General features: G+C 41.9%; 1 protein-coding gene across 2 annotated transcripts in view; it reads left to right on the top strand.

Annotated features, from left to right (window-relative positions):
- LOC138437855 (antigen WC1.1-like) overlaps nt 1-18,965 on the top strand; it is a 59,553-nt gene that overhangs the window by 27,915 nt on the left and 12,673 nt on the right. For both annotated transcript variants that reach the window (XM_069585826.1, XM_070292370.1), the window contains 5 exons: nt 5,012-5,320; nt 5,414-5,722; nt 15,254-15,346; nt 15,423-15,737; nt 16,858-17,172. In XM_069585826.1, the coding sequence (XP_069441927.1) occupies nt 5,012-5,320; nt 5,414-5,722; nt 15,254-15,346; nt 15,423-15,737; nt 16,858-17,172 (1,341 nt within the window). The remainder of the gene's footprint in view (nt 1-5,011; nt 5,321-5,413; nt 5,723-15,253; nt 15,347-15,422; nt 15,738-16,857; nt 17,173-18,965) is intronic.

Here is an 18,965-nt window from a genome sequence, read left to right as displayed (position 1 = left end):
ATATTTTGGCCACATGATAAGAAGAAATGACTAATTGGAAAAGACCCTGAGGCTGGGAAAGATTGAAGACCGGAGAAGAAGGGGATGACAGAGGATGAGATGGTTGGATGGAATCAATGACTCAATGGATATGAGTTTGAGTAAACTCAGGGAGATAGTGAAGGACAGGGAAGCCTGGAGCACTGCAGTCCATGGGGTCACAAACAGTCGGACACGACTGAGTGACTGAGCAACAAAAACAGCTAGTTAAACAAAAATGCTTTAATTAGAATGCGTAGCATGTAACCAAACTCCAAGCCAGGGGAGGCTAGGGCTCCTAACCTGGGCCTCTCTGGGGAGATGGAAATGGATAAATAATAAAAGGCAAGCAGATCATCCTTCCCTCATCATTCATTCTTATATCAGTGGTCAAGCTAATCCTTCAATTCTTTGATTTCTCTGGTGTCTTTTCTGTTCTCTCCTGCTCTCTATAGTAGATTTTTATTCTGTTACATCACCTTTTTTGAGACTTCAAAGTTCACATACTTATGCACTCAGAGTCCTTGACCAGGACAGATTCCACCATTACATGCATAACCATAAGCACACTCAGAAACCAGGCAAGTTATTTTAAAAATTGTTCTTTATGATTTGTAGGGTTGTTTTTTTTCCCATTGGATTACCTTTTCTCTGTCCAAATAGGGTCCCTGAAGGATGAAATAATGATCATGAGTCTTTTCCTTGGTCTCTATCATACTCCATCCTCTCCCCATTTAACCTACCACTCACCCCACCTCACTCCCTACAGAAGCTCTTCCCTTTTGGAGTGTCCTTTCCATCTATTTGTAGCTCTTAAGATCATGTCTTCTTTTCTGCATTGGGGGAATTGGGAAAGGGTAGCAGTGCTAGGTGGCAAATGGGAGAAGCACAGGGGATAAAAGGTGTTAAAATCTTGTTGAACAAGTATTTAGTTTCCAAACCTATGTTTCAACACGATTGAGGCTTTTGCAGTTTAGAAATCTCTAAAATATATATGGCTTGTTTGCACTCTGCTATCTTCCTCTCACTCCCCTTTATCGTAGCTTGCTGGCTTCTTATCTCAGAAATCCAAATAGGAAAGGAATATGCAGTTGGCATATAGTGTTCAGTTCAGTTCAGTTCAGTCACTCAGTCGTGTCCAACTTTTTGCGACCCCATGAATCGCAGCACGCCAGGCCTCCCTGTCCATCACCAACTCCCGGAGTTCACTCAGACTCACATCCATCGAGTCCGTGATGCCATCCAGCCATCTCATCCCCTGTCGTCCCCTTCTCCTCCTGCCCCCAATCCCTCCCAGCATCAGAGTCTTTTCCAATGAATCAACTCTTCTCATGAGGTGGCCAAAGTACTGGAGTTTCAGCTTTAGCATCATTTCTTCCAAAGAAATCCCAGGGCTGATCTTCAGAATGGACTGGTTGGATCTCCTTGCAGTCCAAGGGACTCTCAAGAGTGTTCTCCAACACCACAGTCCAAAAGCATCAATTCTTCGGCGCTCAGCCTTCTTCACAGTCCAACTCTCACATCCATACATGACCACTGGAAAAACCATAACCTTGACTACACGGACCTTAGTCGGCAAAGTAATGTCTCTGCTTTTGAATATGCTATCTAGGTTGGTCATAACTTTTCTTCCAAAGAGAAAGCATCTTTTAGTTTCATTGCTGCAGTCACCATCTGCAGTGATTTTGGAGCCCCAAAAAATAAAGTCTGACACTGTTTCCCCTCTTTCCCCATCAGTTTCCCATGAAGTGGTGGCACCAGATGCCATGATCTTCGTTTTCTGAATGTTGAGCTTTAAGCCAACTTGTTCACTCTCCTCTTTCACTTTCATCAAGAGGCTTTTGAGTTCCTCTTCACTTTCTGCCATAAGGGTGGTGTCACCTGCATATCTGAGGATATTGATATTTCTCCCGGTAATCTTGATTCCTGCTTGTGTTTCTTCCAGTCCAGCGTTTCTCATAATATACTCTGCATATAAGTTAAATAAGCAGGGTGACAATATATAGCCTTGACAGACTCCTCCTATTTGGAACCAGTCTGTTGTTCCATGTCGAGTTCCAACTGTTGCTTCATGACCTGCATATAGATTTCTCAAGAGGCAGGTCAGGTGGTCTGGCATTCCCATCTCTCTCAGAATTTTCCACAGTTTATTGTGATCCACACAGTCAAAGGCTTTGGCATAGTCAATAAAGCAGAAATAGATGTATTTCTGGAACTCTTTTGCTTTTTCCATGATAGAGCGGATGTTGGCAATTTGATCTCTGGTTCCTCTGCCTTTTCTAAAACCAGCTTGAACATCAGGGAGTTCACGGTTCACGTATTGCTGAATCCTGGCTTGGAGAATTTTGAGCATTACTTTACTAGCATGTGAGAAGAATGCAATTGTATGGTAGTTTGAGTGTTCTACGGCAATGCCTTTCTTTTAGAATGGAATGAAAACTGACCTTTTCCAGTCTTGTGGCCACAGGTGAGTTTTCCAAATTTGCTGGCATATTGATTGCAGCACTTTCACAGATCCATCTTTCAGGATTTGAAATAGCTCAACTGGAATTCCATCACCTCCACTAGCTTTTTTTGTAGTGATGCTTTCTAAGGCCCTCTTGACTTCACATTCCAGGATGTCTGGCTCTAGGTGAGTGATCACACCATCGTGATTATCCAGGTCATGAAGATCTTTTTTGTACAGTTCCTCTGTATTCTTGCCACCTCTTCTTAATATCTTCTGCTTCTTTAGGTCCATACCATTTCTGTTCTTTATCGAGCCCATCTTTGCATGAAATATTCCCTTGGTATCGCTAATTTTCTTGAAGAGATCTCTAATCTTTTCCATTCTGTTGTTTTCCTCTATTTCTTTGCATTGATCAGTGAGGAAGGCTTTCTTATCTCTTCTTGCTATTCTTTGGAACTCTGCATTCAGATGCTTATATCTTTCCTTTTCTCCTTGGCTTTTCGCTTCTCTTCTTTTCACAGCTAATTGTACGGCCTTCCCAGACAGCCATTTTGCTTTTTTGCATTTCTTTTCCATGGGGATGGTCTTGATCCCTGTCTCCTGTACAATGTCACGAACCTCATTCCATAGTTCATTAGACACTCTATCTATCAGGTCTAGGCCCTTAACTCTATTTCTCACTTCCACTGTATAATAATAAGGGATTTGATTTAGGTCATACCTGAATGGTCTAGCGGTTTTCCCTACTTTCTTCAATTTGAGTCTGAATTTGACAATAAGGCGTTCATGATCTGAGCCACAGTCAGCTCCTGGTCTTGCTTTTGTTGACTGTGTAGAGTTTCTCCATCTTTGGCTGCAAAGAATATAATCAGTCTGATTTCTCTGTTGAAAGTATGGTGATGTCCATGTGTAGAGTCTTCTCTTGTGTTGTTGGAAGAGGGTGTTTGCTATGACCAGTGCATTTTCTTGGCAAAACTCTATTATTCTTTCCCCTGCTTCATTCCCATTCCAAGGCCAAATTTGCCTGTTACTCCAGGTGTTTCTTGACTTCCTACTTTTGCATTCCAGTCCCCTATAATGAAAAGGACATCTTTTTTGGGTGTTAGTTCTAAAAGGTCTTGTAGGTCTTCTTAGAACCATTCAACTTCAGCTTCTTCAGCATTGCTGGTTGGGGCATAGACTTGGATGACTGTGATATTGAATGGTTTTCCTTGGAAAGGAACAGAGATCATTCTGTCGTTTCTGAGATTGCATCCAAGTATTGCATTTCGAACTCTTTTGTTTACCATGATGGCTACTCCATTTCTTCTAAGGGATTCCTGCCTGCAGTAGTAGATATAATAGTCATCTGAGTTAAATTCACCCATTCCAGTCCATTTTAGTTCGCTGACTCCTAGAATGTCAGTGTTCACTCTTTCCATCTCTTGTTTGACCACTTCCAATTTGCCTTGATTCATGGACCTGACATTCCAGGCCACTATGCATTCCAGGTCACTATGTTGCTCTTTACAACATCGGACCTTGCCTCTATCACCAGCCACATCCAAGCTGGGTATTGTTTTTGCTTTGGCTCCATCCCTTCATTCTTTCTGGAGTTATTTCTCCACTGATCTCCAATAGCATATTGGGCACCTACTGACCTGGGGTTAGAATATATTAAATTATCATCACTCCTTCACATTTGCTAAGAATCTCATGTCTAGGATGAAGTAATCAACTAACTCAGTTGTCTTGCATAATCCTACTGAGACTCCACTTTCTCTCAGGTGTGTTCAGGCTGCTAAGTAGCTTTTGTCATGTCCGACTCTGTGAGACCCCATAGACAGCAGCCCACCAGGCTCCCCCATTCCTGGGATTCTCCAGGCAAGAACACTGGAGTGGGTTGTCATTTCCTACTCCATAAATCCTAGGTTTTTAAAAAGATGGCTAGGATCATTCCCTCCCTCTCCTATGACTCTCTGAACTATTTGTCATTTTCAAACTTATCTGTGAACAACTTCTTTCACAATTAGGTTACCTAATTGTGACCTAATGCCTGCACTCAGATCCAGCCCACATGATGTTCCCATCCCCAGTGACTTGAATATTGGCTCAGAGAAAACTGCCCAAAATTCTAGCCCCAGAAATTTCAGGATGACCTTCTAAACTTCTCTGGCTCTTAGGCCTCTAACCTCTCGAATCCCATGATCTTTCTTCACTCTCAGTTAGTTCAACTCTGCACTCAAGTTTGAATGTTTACCACTGTGCAGTTTCTTTGGGCCTTGTAGTTTCCAGGCCCACAGATAAGAATTAACATTCCTAACCAATATATATTCTCAGGATCCAGCCATTCCAAACTGACCCTGCAATCCTTCTGGATATCTCTTCAGAAACTCGCTCATGAAAATGCAATTTGACAATGACAGTCAAATTCTCTCTTCGTATCCCATCTTATTCCACTGTGAAAAGAAAACCTTTCACACCATTGCCTGTGAGATGTTGTCTACAATCGTCAAGCCAGGTTCATGAACACTCACTGGGTTTGTTGTTCTTTGTTTCTCTTAGGATTTGTGCATTTGGCTAGAGGGGATGGACCCTGCTCAGGGCGAGTAGAAGTGTATTCTGGAGAAGCCTGGATCCCAGTGTCTGATGGAAACTTCACACTCCCCACTGCCCAGGTCATCTGTGCAGAGCTGGGTTGTGGCAAGGCTGTGTCTGTCCTGGGACAGGTGCCCTTCAGAGAGTCCAATGCCCTGTTCTGGGCTGAAGAGTTCAGGTGTGAGGGGGAGGAGCCTGAGCTGTGGGTCTGCCCCAGAGTGCCCTGTCCAGGGGGTACTTGTCACCACAGTGGAGCTGTTCAGGTTGTCTGTTCAGGTGAGATGCACGTCAGGATTTAGCCTCTGTGTACACTCAATTCAAGCTAAAAAAGAAATAAGATTTTTCTGAAATCCTGTCTGTTTCTATCAGTGTACACAGATGTCCGGCTCGTGACAAACAGCTCCTCTCAGTGTGAGGGGCAGGTGGAGATGAACATTTTTGGACGATGGAGAGCACTCTGTGCCTCCCACTGGAGTCTGGCCAATGCCAATGTTGTCTGTCGTCAGCTCGGCTGTGGAGTCGCCATCTCCACCCCAAACGGAGCAGAAGGAAGTGATCAACTCTGGAAAGCCCGATTTCACTGCTCAGGGACTGAGTCCTTCCTGTGGAAATGCCCTGTGACTGTCCTGGGTGTTCCTGACTGTTCCTATGGCAACACGGCGTCTGTGATCTGCTCAGGTAAGAGAGGGAAAGGGCTACTATACTTAGGATGCTCCTGGAGTGAAATTTCCCCAGAGCAGAGAGTAAGGGAAATCAGGCTTAAAAAGAAAGATATTCTGTAGTGAATGTTTAATCTTGTTAGTGAACTCGGGTTTCAGCTGCTCATTACTCAAGAATCCAATACTGAGAGACAAGTGTGGGGTAAAATTAAAGACAGCTTTGTTGAGGAAACCAGCAGTTCTGGGGAGATAGAGAACTAATGTACCAAAGAACCAAAGAACTTGCTGATCAGGGGTGAGTGTTTTTAAATGGGAATTTCAGGAGTGCACAGGTGGAAGTCGGGGACAGTTTACCTGCAGAATAGCACAGCTAGCTCCAATGATCATCTTGAAATAAGTCTGATCAGTGTCACTTTTATTGTTTGGATTACAGTTAATCATCACTTCTAGTGTTGGTCTGTTCCCATTTCCTTGAGGCCAGTCTTGGAATTGTGTAAGATGAAGATTATGAGCTTCCCTGTTTGCTCAGATGGTATAGAACCCGCCTGCAATGCAAGAGTCTCGGGTTTGATCCCTGGTTTGGGAAGATCTCCTGCAGAAGGGAATGGCATCCCACTAGTCTGGTCATCATGTGATTGATTGCTACCACCTGTTTGGGATTTCAGTATCTGCAAAATAGCTCAAAAGATATGGCTCAGAATGTTATCTAGAGCCCATGAGAAGGAACTAAAGGTCCTTGAATTTGTTTAGGGCAAACTATTATTATTTTGTCCTATTTGACTCTTTTCCTTTGTTTCTGGTTTTTTTTTTTTTTTTCATTTCTGTGATCAAATTTATTCTTTAGCTAGGTTTTTCTACAAACAGAGGCAGGTGGAGGAAATGAGGGTGGTCTCTCCTGAGAAGGCTCTGTAAGGTCCTGCTCCATAGCAGTCTCATTGTTCACTCATTTTTTCAGGGGAAAGAAGTGCTAAGAAATGCTAAGAAGTGCTATGCCAGGGAAAGAAATGCTTAGATGAATAATATTTTTATGAAACATTATTATTTAAGGATAATAATAGAGAGCAACGTACAAACAATTATTGTATACCTAGGTCATGTTCTCCAACCCAGATCTACAAAGAGAACATTCACAGCACCACAGAATCACTATTGCCTCCCAATAGCTGTGTCCTCCTCCTCTCCAGGGAAGACTGCTTACCTAAGACTTGTACTGCCATAGAATATTTTCTCAGTTTTTGAACTTTATGTAAAATCATACAGTATGTTTTCTTTGTGTCTAATTTCTTTGACTCCAAACTGTGTTGAGATTCACTCATCATGTTGTTTATGGCAGCATTTCATTCATTTTTCTTATTATAGAGTATGCCTTTGGACGATCACATGACCATGCATTGAACCATTCAACTAATGGCAGAGTTGTGAGTTTATTTCCAGTTCTTGACTATTACAAATACAATGGGGCAAATTACCATGACGATGGCCTTTGGCAAAAGTATTTATTATGATTTTTGTGTGTTTAATTCTTGGCCTTATATTTTTATTTTCTTAGTGGTATGTTGTACTTCAATGAGCCAAGTTACTCATCTTAGGTTTGACTTATCAACATTTTTTCTGTCCATGTAGTGCTCTTTCAGTCAGTCAGTTCCATTCAATCGCTCAGCCATGTCTGACTCTTTGCAACCCCATGGACTGCAGCATGCCAAGCTTTCCTGTCCTTCACCATCTCCTGGAACTTACTCAAGCTCATATCCATTGAGTCGGTGAAACCATCTAGTCATCTCATTCTCTGTCATCCCCTTCTCCTCCTGCCTTCAATCTTTCTCAGCTTCAGGGTCTTTTCCAATGAGTCAGTTCTTCTCATCATGTAACAAAGTATTGGAGCTTCAGCTTCAGCATCAGTTCTTCCAATGGATATTCAGGACTGATTTCCTTTAGGATTGACTGATTGGACCTCCTTGCCATCCAAGGGACTGTCAAGAGTCTTCTCCAACACCACAGTTCAAAAGCATCAATTGTTCAGCATTCAGCTTTCTTTAAGGTCCAACTCTCACATCCATACATGAATACTGGAAAAATCATACCTTTGACTAGATGGGCCTTTGTCAGTAATGTCTCTGCTTTTTAATATGTTGACTAGATTGGTCATAGCTTTTCTTCCAAGCATCAAGCATCTTTCAATTTCATGGATGTAGACATAATCTGTAGTGATTTTGGAGCCCAAGAAAATAAAGTCTGTCCCTGTTTCCCCATCTTTTTGCCATAAAGTGATGGGACCAGGTGCCATGATATTAGTTTTTTGAACATTGAGTTTTAAGCCAACATTTCCACTCTCCTCTTTCAGTTTCATCAAGAGGCTCTTTAATTTCTCCTCACTTTCTGCCATAAGGGTGGTGTCATCTGCGTATCTGAGGTTATTGATATTTCTCCCAGCAATCTTGACTCCAGTTAGTGCTTCATCCAGCCCAGTATTTCACATGATCTACTCTGCATATAAGTTAAATAAGCAGAGTGACAATATACAGCCTTGACGTACTTCTGTCTCAGTTTTGAACTCATTGATCCAGTCCCTAGAACTCCTTATATTCCTCTAAAATGAACTTTGTCTACTCAAAAATTACAAAAATGTTCTCTGAGAGTATCTCACAGAAGTATAATTACTTTTTTTGCATATAATTGTACATTGCTTCTAGGATTGACATCTGTGTAGGATAAGGGTCAAGTGTCCTGTTTTCACATGGGTATCTAGTTGACTCAAAATCTTTTTCTGAAAAGACTATTCCCCACTGCAGTGCCACCTTTGTGATAAGTGAAAGAGCACATATGTCTGAATACATTGTTTAGACTCTCTATTCTGTTCCGCTGTATCCTTTGTCTCTCCTTGCCCCTGTACCACATTTTCTTAATTATTGTAATTTTATAGTAAGTCTTGAACCTTCCCTGGTGTCTCAGAGAGTAAAGAATTTGCCTGCAAGGTGGGAGACCTGGGTTTGATCCCTGGGTTGGGAAGATCCCCTGGAGAAGGGCATGGCAACCCACTCCAGTATTCTTGCCTGGAGAATCTCCGTGGACAGAGGAGCCTGGCAGGCTATAGTCTATGGGGTCACAAAGACTTGGACACGACTGAGTGACTAAGCACACATAGTAAGTCTGGGTAACTTTAATTTAAAGAAGTTATGTTGCTGCTTTTCTTGCCAACGGCTTTGGTCAGTCTTTTTTTTTATTTTTTTATTTTGTATATATTATTGAGCTGAAGCTCCAATACTTTGGCCACCTGATGCGAAGAGCTGACTCACTAGAAAAGACCCTGATGCTAGGAAAGACTGAAGGCAGGAGGAGTTGAGGATGACAGAGGATGAGATGGTTGGATGGCATCACTGACTCAGAGGAAATGAGTTTGAACAAGCTCCAGGAGTCGATGATGGACAGGGAAGCATGTTGTGCTGCAGTCCTTGGGGTCACAAAGAGTCAGACACGACTAAGTGACTGAACAGCAACGTAAAGTTTGAATCAGCTTGTCATGTTTCAGACATACAAAAGCACAAGGAAATTTGACTGAGGTTAGATTTAATCTGTATATAAATTTGAGAATGACTGACTTTGACAACATTGAGCTTCCCAATTCACTGACAAAATATATCACTTCATTCAGTTAGGTCTTGAATTTCTCTCAGATGTTTTGCACATCTTTAACTAGGGTTTCTCCTAGGCATTTTATTGGTTTGATGTTATTAGTATTTCCTTTAGTGAAGGTTTTCTAGGAATGAGTTCTCTCTGAACTTTACCTGGATTCCCCAAATGTTAGATTAGTATTTTGCTTTGATCCTTCCTTTCTGCTTTTCTCTCTCTCTCTTGCTCTAGCTTTCCCTTTTTCTCCTTATTTGTCCCTCTCCTGCCCTGTTTTTCCTGAGTATGTAAAATCTTTCTGGATTAGGTTGCAGACATGATGCTCTTTTATCCATCCCTCCCAACAACATCAAAAGTACTTCTGGAAATTTCCTTACATAACCACAGTTCAGTTAAACCTTTAGAGGTGTCAGTCCCCGATGACATCTAAATGCAACCACATGAGAAACCCCAAAGATAGAACTGCCAATTTGAGTCTTTCCCAACTTACTCACCCGGGAAATCATGAGCAAAATTTAAAAATAAATTCCTTCAACTACTAAGTTTGGGGGGAAATTTTGTTATATAGCATTATTAACCAGGCACTTACCATAGGACCAGCATTTCTAAATAGAGGAATATTTATCTTCTTATTTTCCGTTTTACTATTTCTATTTTATGTTGATCTAATGTGCTGATACACTCATTCTCTAGTTTTTAATTTCAGCTGTTAACTTTTTCAGCTGTAGAATTTTCTTTTTTTTCTTTCTTTTTTTTTTTACAGGCAGTTTTATTTGTTTGTCTCTATTTTTCAAAATTTAATCCTATGCATACCCCACTATTATTAGAGAAAAATAATAAACACTATTTTCATTTGTTTTTGTTATCATTCCTCTGCCAAGATACACATCATGTTAATTAATTCTTTGTGCACTTTATTCATGGTTATTTAAATTCTCTTTCAGACTATAAAACTCTTAGAGGAAAACATAGGCAGAATATTCTTTGACATAAATTGCAACAAGATCTTTTTTGATCAAATTCCTAAAGAAAATAAAAGCAAAACAAAAAAAAATAGGATCTAATTAAACTTAAACCTTTTACATATCAAAGGAAACCATAAACAGAACAAAAAGACAACTCTCAGAATGGGAGAAAATATTTGCAAATGAAGTAATTAACAAGAGTTAATCTTCAAAATACATGAACAACTCAATCAAAAAACCAAACAATCCAATGAAAAAATGGGAAAAAGACCTAAACAGACATTTTTTCCAGACATACAGATGGCTAACAAATACAACATCACGAATTATTAGAAAGACGCAAGTCAAAAGTACAGTCAGGTAATACTTCACATCAGTTAGAATGTCTTTCATGAAAAAATCCACAAATAAATGCTGGAGAGGATGTGCAGAAAAGGGAATCCTCCTACATATGAGGATGTAAATTGGTACAACTGCTATGGGTTGCCATGCCCTCCTGCAGGGGACATTCCAACCCAAGGATCAAATCCAGGTCTCCCACATTGCAGGCGGATTCTTTACTGTCTGAGCCACCAGACTCAGAAGCCCTACACTATTGATACTAAGTATAAAATAGATATTGCTTAGAGAATCCCATAGCCATGGACCTGATGGGCTACAATCCATAGTGTCACAGATTCAGACACTACTGAAGTGTCTTAGCATGCATGCACACAAAATAGACAAATAATAACTTCTTTATAGCACAGGGAACTCTACTCAGTGTTCTGTGGTGACTAAATAGGAAGTAAATCCAAGAAAGAGGGGACATGTATCAGTTCAGTTCAGTTCGGTTCAGTCACTCAGTCGTGTCCGACTCTTTGTGACCCCATGAATCACAGCACGCCAGGCCTCCCTGTCCATCACCAACTCCCGGAGTTCACTCAGACTCACGTCCATCGAGTCCGTGATGCCATCCAGCCATCTCATCCTCTGTCGTCCCTTTCTCCTCCTGCCCCGAATCCCTCTCAGCATCAGAGTCATTTCCAATGAGTCAACTCTTTGCATGAGGTGGCCAAAGTACTGGAGTTTCAGCTTTAGCATCATTCCTTCCAAAGAAATCCCAGGGCTGATCTCCTTCAGAATGGACTGGTTGGATCTCCTTGCAGTCCAAGGGACTCTCAAGAGTCTTCTCCAACACCACAGTGCAAAAGCATCAATTCTTTGGCTCTCAGCCTTCTTCACAGTCCAACTCTCACATCCATACATGACCACAGGAAAAACCATAGCCTTGACTAGGCGGACCTTAGTCGGCAAAGTAATGTCTCTGCTTTTGAATATGCTATCTAGGTTGGTCATAACTTTTCTTTCAATGAGTAAGTGTCTTTTAATTTCATGGCTGCAGTCACATTCTGCAGTGATTTTGAGCCCCCCAAAATAAAGTCTAATACTATTTCCACTGTTTCCCATCTATTTCCCATGGAATGATGGGACCGGATGCCATGATCTTTGTTTTCTGAATGTTGAGCTTTAAGCCAACTTTTTCACTCCCCTCCTTCACTTTCATCAAGAGGCTTTTTGGTTCCTCTTCACTTTCTGCCATAAGGGTGGTGTCGTCTGCATATCTGAGGTTATTGATATTTCTCCCAGCAATCTTGATTCCAGCTTCTGTTTCTTCCAGTCCAGCATTTCTTATGATGTACTTGGCATATAAGTTAAATAATCAGGGTGACAGTATACAGCCTTGATGTACTCCTTTTCCTATTTGGAAACAGTCTGTTGTTCCATGTCCACTTCTAAATGTTGCTTCGTGATCTGCATACAGGTTTGTCAATAGGCAGGTCAGGTGGTCTGGCATTCCCATCTCTCTCAGAATTTTCCACAGTTTATTGTGATCCACACAGTCAAAGGCTTTGGCATAGTCAATCAAGCAGAAATAGATGTTTTCCTGGAACTCTCCTGCTTTTTCCATGATCCAGGGGATGTTGGCAATTTGATCTCTGGTTCCTCTGCCTTTTGTAAAACCAGCTTGAAATTCTGGAAGTTCACGGTTCACGTATTGCTGAATCCTGGCTTGGAGAATTTTGAGCATTACTTTAGTAGCATGTGAGATAAGTGCAATTGTGCGGTAGTTTGAGCATTCTTTGGCGTTGCCTTTCTTAGGGATGGGAATGAAGCTTGACCTTCTCCAGTCTTGTGCCACTGCTGAGTTTTCCAAATTTGCTGGCATATTGAGTGCAGCACTTTCACAGCATCATCTTTCAGGATTTGAAATAGCTCTACTGGAATTCCATCACCTCCACTAGCTTTGTTTGTAGTGATGCTTCCTAAGGCCCACTTGACTTAACATTCCAGGATGTCTGGCTCTAGATGAGTGATCACACCATCATGATTATCCGGGTCATGAAGATCTTTTTTGCACAGTTCTTCTGTGTATTCTTGCCACCTCTTCATAATATCTTCTGCTTCTGTTAGGTCCATACCATTTCTGTCCTTGATCGAGCCCATCTTTGCATGAAATGTTCCCTTGGTATCTGTAATTTTCTTGATTAGATCTCTAGTCTTTCCCATTCTGTTGTTTTCCTCTATTTCTTTGCATTGATCACTGAAGAAGGCTTTCTTATCTCTTCTTGCTATTCTTTGGAACTCTGCATTCAGATGCTTATATCTTTCCTTTTCTCCTTGGCTTTTCGCTTCTCTTCTTTTCAGAGCTATTTGTAAGGCTTCCCCAGACAGCCATTTTGCTTTTTTGCATTTCTTTTCCATGGGGATGGTCTTGATCCCTGTCTCCTGTACAGTGTCACGAACCTCATTTCATAGTTCATCAGGCACTCTATCTATCAGATCTAGGTCCTTAAATCATTTCTCACTTCCACTGTATAATCATAAGGGATTTGATTTAGGTCATACCTGTATGGTCTAGTGGTTTTCCCTGCTTTCTTCAATTTCAGTCTGAATTTGGTAATAAGTTCATGATCTGAGCCACAGTCAGCTCCTGGTCTTGTTTTTATTGACTGTATAGAGTTTCTCCATCTTTTGCTGCAGAGAATGTAATCAATCTGATTTCGGTGTTGACCATCTGGTGATGTCCATGTGTAGAGTCTTCTCTTGTGTTGTTGAAAGAGGGTGTTTGCTATGACCAGTGCATTTTCTTGGCAAAACTCCATTAGTCTTTGCCCTGCTTCATTCCACATTCCAAGGCCAAATTTGCCTGTTACTCCAGGTGTTTCTTGACTTCCTACTTTTGCATTCCAGTCCCCTATAGTGAAAAGGACATCTTTTTTGGGTGTTAGTTCTAAAAGGTCTTGTAGGTCTTCTTGGAACCATTCAACTACAGCTTCTTCAGCATTACTGGTTGCAGCATAGACTTGGATAACTGTGATATTGAATGGTTTTCCTTGGAAAGGAACAGAGATCATTCTGTCGTTTTTGAGATTTCATCCAAGTACTGCATTTCAGACTCTTCTGTTGACCATAATGGCTACTCCATTTCTTCTGAGGAATTCCTGCCCACAGTAGTAGATATAATGGTCATCTGAGTTAAATTCACCCATTCCAGTCCATTTTAGTTCGCTGATTCCTAGAACGTCAGCATTCACTCTTTCCATCTCTTGTTTGACCACTTCCAATTTGCCTTGATTCATGGACCTGAAATTCCAGGTCATTATGCAATATTGCTCTTTACAGCATCAGAGCTTGCTTCTATCACCAGTCACCTCCACAGCTGGGTGTTGTTTTTGCTTTGGCTCCATCCCTTCATTCTTTCTGGAGTTATTTCTCCACTGACCTCCAATAACATATTGGGCACCTCCTGACCTGGGGAGTACCTCTTTCAGTATCATATCATTTTGCCGTTTCATACTGTTCATGGGGTTCTCAAGGCAAGAATACTGAAGTGGCTTGCCATTCCCTTCTCCAGTGGACCACATTCTGTCAGACCTCTCCACCATGACCCACCCGTCTTGGGTTGCCCCACAGGCATGGCTTAATTTCACTGAGTTAGACAAGGCTGTGGTCCTAGTGTGATTAGATTGACATGTGTGTGTGTATATATATATATATATATATATATATATATATATATATATATAGAGAGAGAGAGAGAGAGAGAGAGAGAGAGAGATGTAGTTGTTCTTTAGTTACTGAGTTGTGTCTGACTCTTTTGTGACCTCATGGACTGCCGTGCTCCTTTGTCCATAGGAATTCTTAGGCAAGAATACTGGAGTGGATTGCGAGTTTTTTCTCCAAAGGCTCTTCCCAACCCAGGGATGGAACCCCACTCTCCTGTTTGGCAGACAGATTCTTTACCACTGAGTCACCTGGGAAGCCCATATGTATATGTATAACTTACTAAATTTGCTGAACAGCACAAGCTACCACAACATTGTAAAGAAATTATACTCAAATAAAATTAAATAAAACAAATTATCTGTCAGGTAAATTTAAGAGCCAAATACCCTGGGGATTTTTTTTAATGTTTCTTTTTGCTCTGGTTTTCCATGAGATCTCTTTTATATCAGTATTATTAAAACCACAACTGTGTTGATAAATAATTGTACAATTCCTTCAGAAAGACCTTTCTTTTTCTTCTTCTATTTAGGGGTGGATTAAGGATAGAACAACTTGTTTAACTCATTCTTAGGGCAAAGCTTGGCTTAAAACAGGAATCGTGCCATTGTCAGGACCAGGGCTCTTCCTGGAGAAAGGGAACACTAAGATTATGGTAACTTTACCAGTGTGTTCCAGCTTTCATCTCAGCTCCATCACTAGGTCATTATTTTTTTTCTTTTGAACTTTCTATTTAGTACTGGGGTTTAGCTGATTAACAATGTTGTTATAGTTTCAGGTGAACAGCCAGGGACTCGGCCATACATATACATGGATCCATTTCCCTCCAAACTTCCCTCCCTTCCTAAAAATTATTTAACTGATGTTTCTGTTCTTCAACCCTCCCAGCCCTCTAATCGTCGCTTTTTCTTCAGGAAACCAGACCCAGGTGCTGCCCCAGTGTGACCACTTTGTGTCTGAACCAGCAGGATCTGCAGCCTCAGAGGAGAGCGCCCCCTACTGCTCAGGTGAGGGTCCCACAGGAAAGAAGACCCTTCTCATTCCCCAGGTCCACACCCCATTGTCCCATTTCTCTCTCCTCAGACAGCAGGCAGCTCCGCCTGGTGGACGGGGGCGGTCCCTGCGCCGGGAGAGTGGAGATCCTTGACCAGGGCTCCTGGGGCACCATCTGTGATGACGGCTGGGACCTGGACGATGCCCGCGTGGTGTGCAGGCAGCTGGGCTGTGGAGAAGCCCTCAATGCCACGGCGTCTGCTCACTTTGGGGCAGGATCAGGGCCCATCTGGCTGGACGACCTGAACTGCACAGGAAATGAGTCTCACGTGTGGAGGTGCCCTTCCCGGGGCTGGGGGCGGCACGACTGCAGACACAAGGAGGACGCGGGGGTCATCTGCTCAGGTCAGCACTCCACACTGTCCACAGGCTGGGGGAGGGGTGGGGCCCTGGAGGACGGGGGTCTGAGCCCTGAGGGAGAGATGCTGAAAGGACCAGACAAGGAGGCTTCCTCCCGTGGAGCCTGTCTTTCCAGCAGATGTGAAGACGAGGTGCTTTCACTGCCTCCTTCAGCAGCTGAGATTCTGGTCCTTTCTTCTCAGTAGTGTTTCCTGGCAGAGCCTTTTCTCACAGTTTTTCTTGAAATCAGGGCTCACCCTTCTGGTGCATAAGGTAGAGAAGTCTTCAAGCCACTGTGCTAGTTTTTGTTTGTTCTATACAAGTTGCTACATTGTTAGTGGTTTAAAACAACATATTTCTTTCCTTACACTTCTCTACCTTAGATGTCCAGCAGGGATCTCACTGGACTGCGATAACAGTTTCAGCAGGGCCACGTCACTTCTGAGCCTCTGGGAAAGAATCTGTTTCCTGTCTTTTCAAGCTTCTAGAAGCCGCCTGCCTTCCTTCACTCATAACCCCATTCTGTTCATCATCAGACCAGCAACACTCCACCTCTCTGACCATTATCCGTATTCACATCTTCCTGTAACCAGAATGAGGAAAAGGTTCCACTTTAAAGGATAGTGAGTCTAAGAATGTGATTAGACTGTGCTCAGGTGGTTAATCTGCCATCTTTCAGGTTACTCTTACCATCCCACGGACCGTAACTTAATCACATATGTAAAGTCTCTTTTGCCAGATAAGGAAACACAGACACAGCTTCCATGTAGACACCTGTGGGTCCATTATTCTATCTGCCTCCACACTCTCCACACCACATCCCTTTCATACCCTCTCTTAGATGTTTTGTCAGGAAGCAGGTGTCAGCTCCCTCTCCCTGCAGGTGTCCAGGTTGGGCTTCCTCTCAGTTCATATCCACTACATCATGGTGGTAGAAATATTTAGAAAGACAGACACAAATGGACAAAGTGAGGTGAAAAGGAGACAAGTTTCACTCTGGTCATCTAATGAATTTGCTTCCTCACCTGGGTCACAGAATGAATGTTCACAATTTTGGGGAGAGAGGAAAACCCAGAGCACTGAGTGGGGTGCTCACTGTGTCCTGTCTCCTCTCTTTTGATCTCAGAGTTCCTGGCCCTCAGGATGGTGAGCGAGGACCAGCAGTGTGCTGGGTGGCTGGAAGTTTTCTACAACGGGACCTGGGGCAGTGTCTGCCGCAGCCCCATGGATGATGTCACCGTGTCCATCATCTGCAGTCAGCTTGGCTGTGGGGACAGTGGAAGTGTCAACACCTCTGTTGGTCTCAGGGAAGGTTCTAGACCCCGGTGGGTAGATTTAATTCAGTGTCGGAAAACTGATACCTCTCTCTGGCAGTGTCCTTCTGGCCCGTGGAAATTCAGTTCATGCTCTCCAAAGGAGGAAGCCTACATCTCCTGTGCAGGTGACTTATGTCTGTTTCTGTGTCTTTCCCAACTCTGTGGGATGCTATTAGTGAGATTTGATATTTTAAAGTCTAAGTGATGGGTTTAAGTTGAGTTCATAAAATGAAGTTTGGATGGAGCTAATTTAATCTACATGTTCCAAACTTTCTTTTTTAAAGTTTTTAATTGATATAACTGATACAACATTATATTTTTTGTTGTGTACAACATAATGCTTATATGTTTGTGTGTATTGATAAATAATCACTACTGAGTCTAGTTATATCTCTATATATGGATCCATATATATAGATCCATATATACCGATCCATATATATAGTTAAATATTTTTCTTACATGATGAGAATGTTTAAGATGTATTTTCTTGCCATCTTTCAAATAGACAATACCGTATTCACTATAGTCACCATGCTGTATGTTATATCTCTTCACCTATTAATTTTATAATTCAAATTTATACCTTTTTATTACCTTTGCCTGCACCAAATCCCCCACCTCTGGCAGCCACCAATGACTCAGCATTTCTGAACTTGCTTTTTGTTTTAATATTACACATATAAATGAGATTACATGGTATTTTTCTTTCTCTGTCTGATTTATTTCACTTAACATAATGCTCTCGAGGTCCATCCATGTTGTTGAAACTGGCAAGATTTTTTTCTTTTTTATGGGTGGATATAAGTCTATATTACATTTTCTTTATCCATCCATCAGTGAAGACTTACATTGTTTGACTCATATATATTGCTATAAAATACTAAAAGGTAATACTGTTAAAGTGCTGCAGTCAATACGTCAGCACATTTGAAAGATTCATCAGTGGCCACAGGACTGGAGAAGGTCTGTTTTCATTTCAATCTCAAGGAAGGGCAGTGCCAGTGAATGGTCAGATCACCTCACAGTTGTGCTCATTTCACATGCTAGCAAGGTTATGCTCAAAGTCTTTCAAGCTAGGCTTCAGGAGTAAGTGAACTGAGAACTTCCGAGATGTACAAGCTGGGTTTAGAAAAGGCAGAGAAACCAGAGATCAAACTGCCAACATTTGTTGGATCCTAGAGTAAGCCAGAGAATTCCAGAAAAACATCTTCTTCATTGACTACATAAAGCCTTTGACCATGTGGATCACAATGAATTGTGAAAAATTCTTAAAGAGATGAGAATGCCAGAGTACCTTACCTGCCTGCTGAGAAACCTGTATGCAGATCAAAAAGCAGCAGTTGGAACTGGACATGAAACAAACTACTGGTTCTACACTGGGGAAAGAGTTCGTCAAGACTGTATATTGTCACCCTGTTTATTTAACGTATATGCAGAGAACATCATAGGAAATGCCAGGCTGGATGAATCACAAGCTGGAATCAAGATTACTGTGAGAAATATCAACAACTTCAGATACACAGATGCTACCACTCTAATGGCAGAAAGCAAAGAGGAACTAAAGAGCCTCTCATTGAGGGTGGAAGAGGAGAGTGAAAAAGCTGACTTACAGCTAAACATTTAACATTCTAAAAACTAAGATCATCAGCACTTCCTGGCAAATAAAAGGGGTGAAAGTGGAAACAGTGACAGATTTTCTTTTCTTGGACTCCCAAATCACTGCTGACAGTGACTGCAGCCACGAGATTAAAGGAGGCTTGATTCTCTGTGACAAACCTAGACAGGGTATTAGAAAAAGACACTGCATTGCTGACAAAGGTCCATATGGTCAAAGCTATATTTTTTCTAGTAGTCATCTCTGGACATGAGAGCCGGGTTATAGGAGAAGCTAAAAAGAGGTGATTCTTTTTTTAAA

This window comes from Ovis canadensis, chromosome 3 (assembly GCF_042477335.2).
Source record: "Ovis canadensis isolate MfBH-ARS-UI-01 breed Bighorn chromosome 3, ARS-UI_OviCan_v2, whole genome shotgun sequence".
NCBI classification, from domain to species: Eukaryota; Metazoa; Chordata; class Mammalia; order Artiodactyla; family Bovidae; genus Ovis; species Ovis canadensis.
Note: the sequence above shows the minus strand (reverse complement) of the source record. Positions and strands in the feature narration are given on the sequence as shown.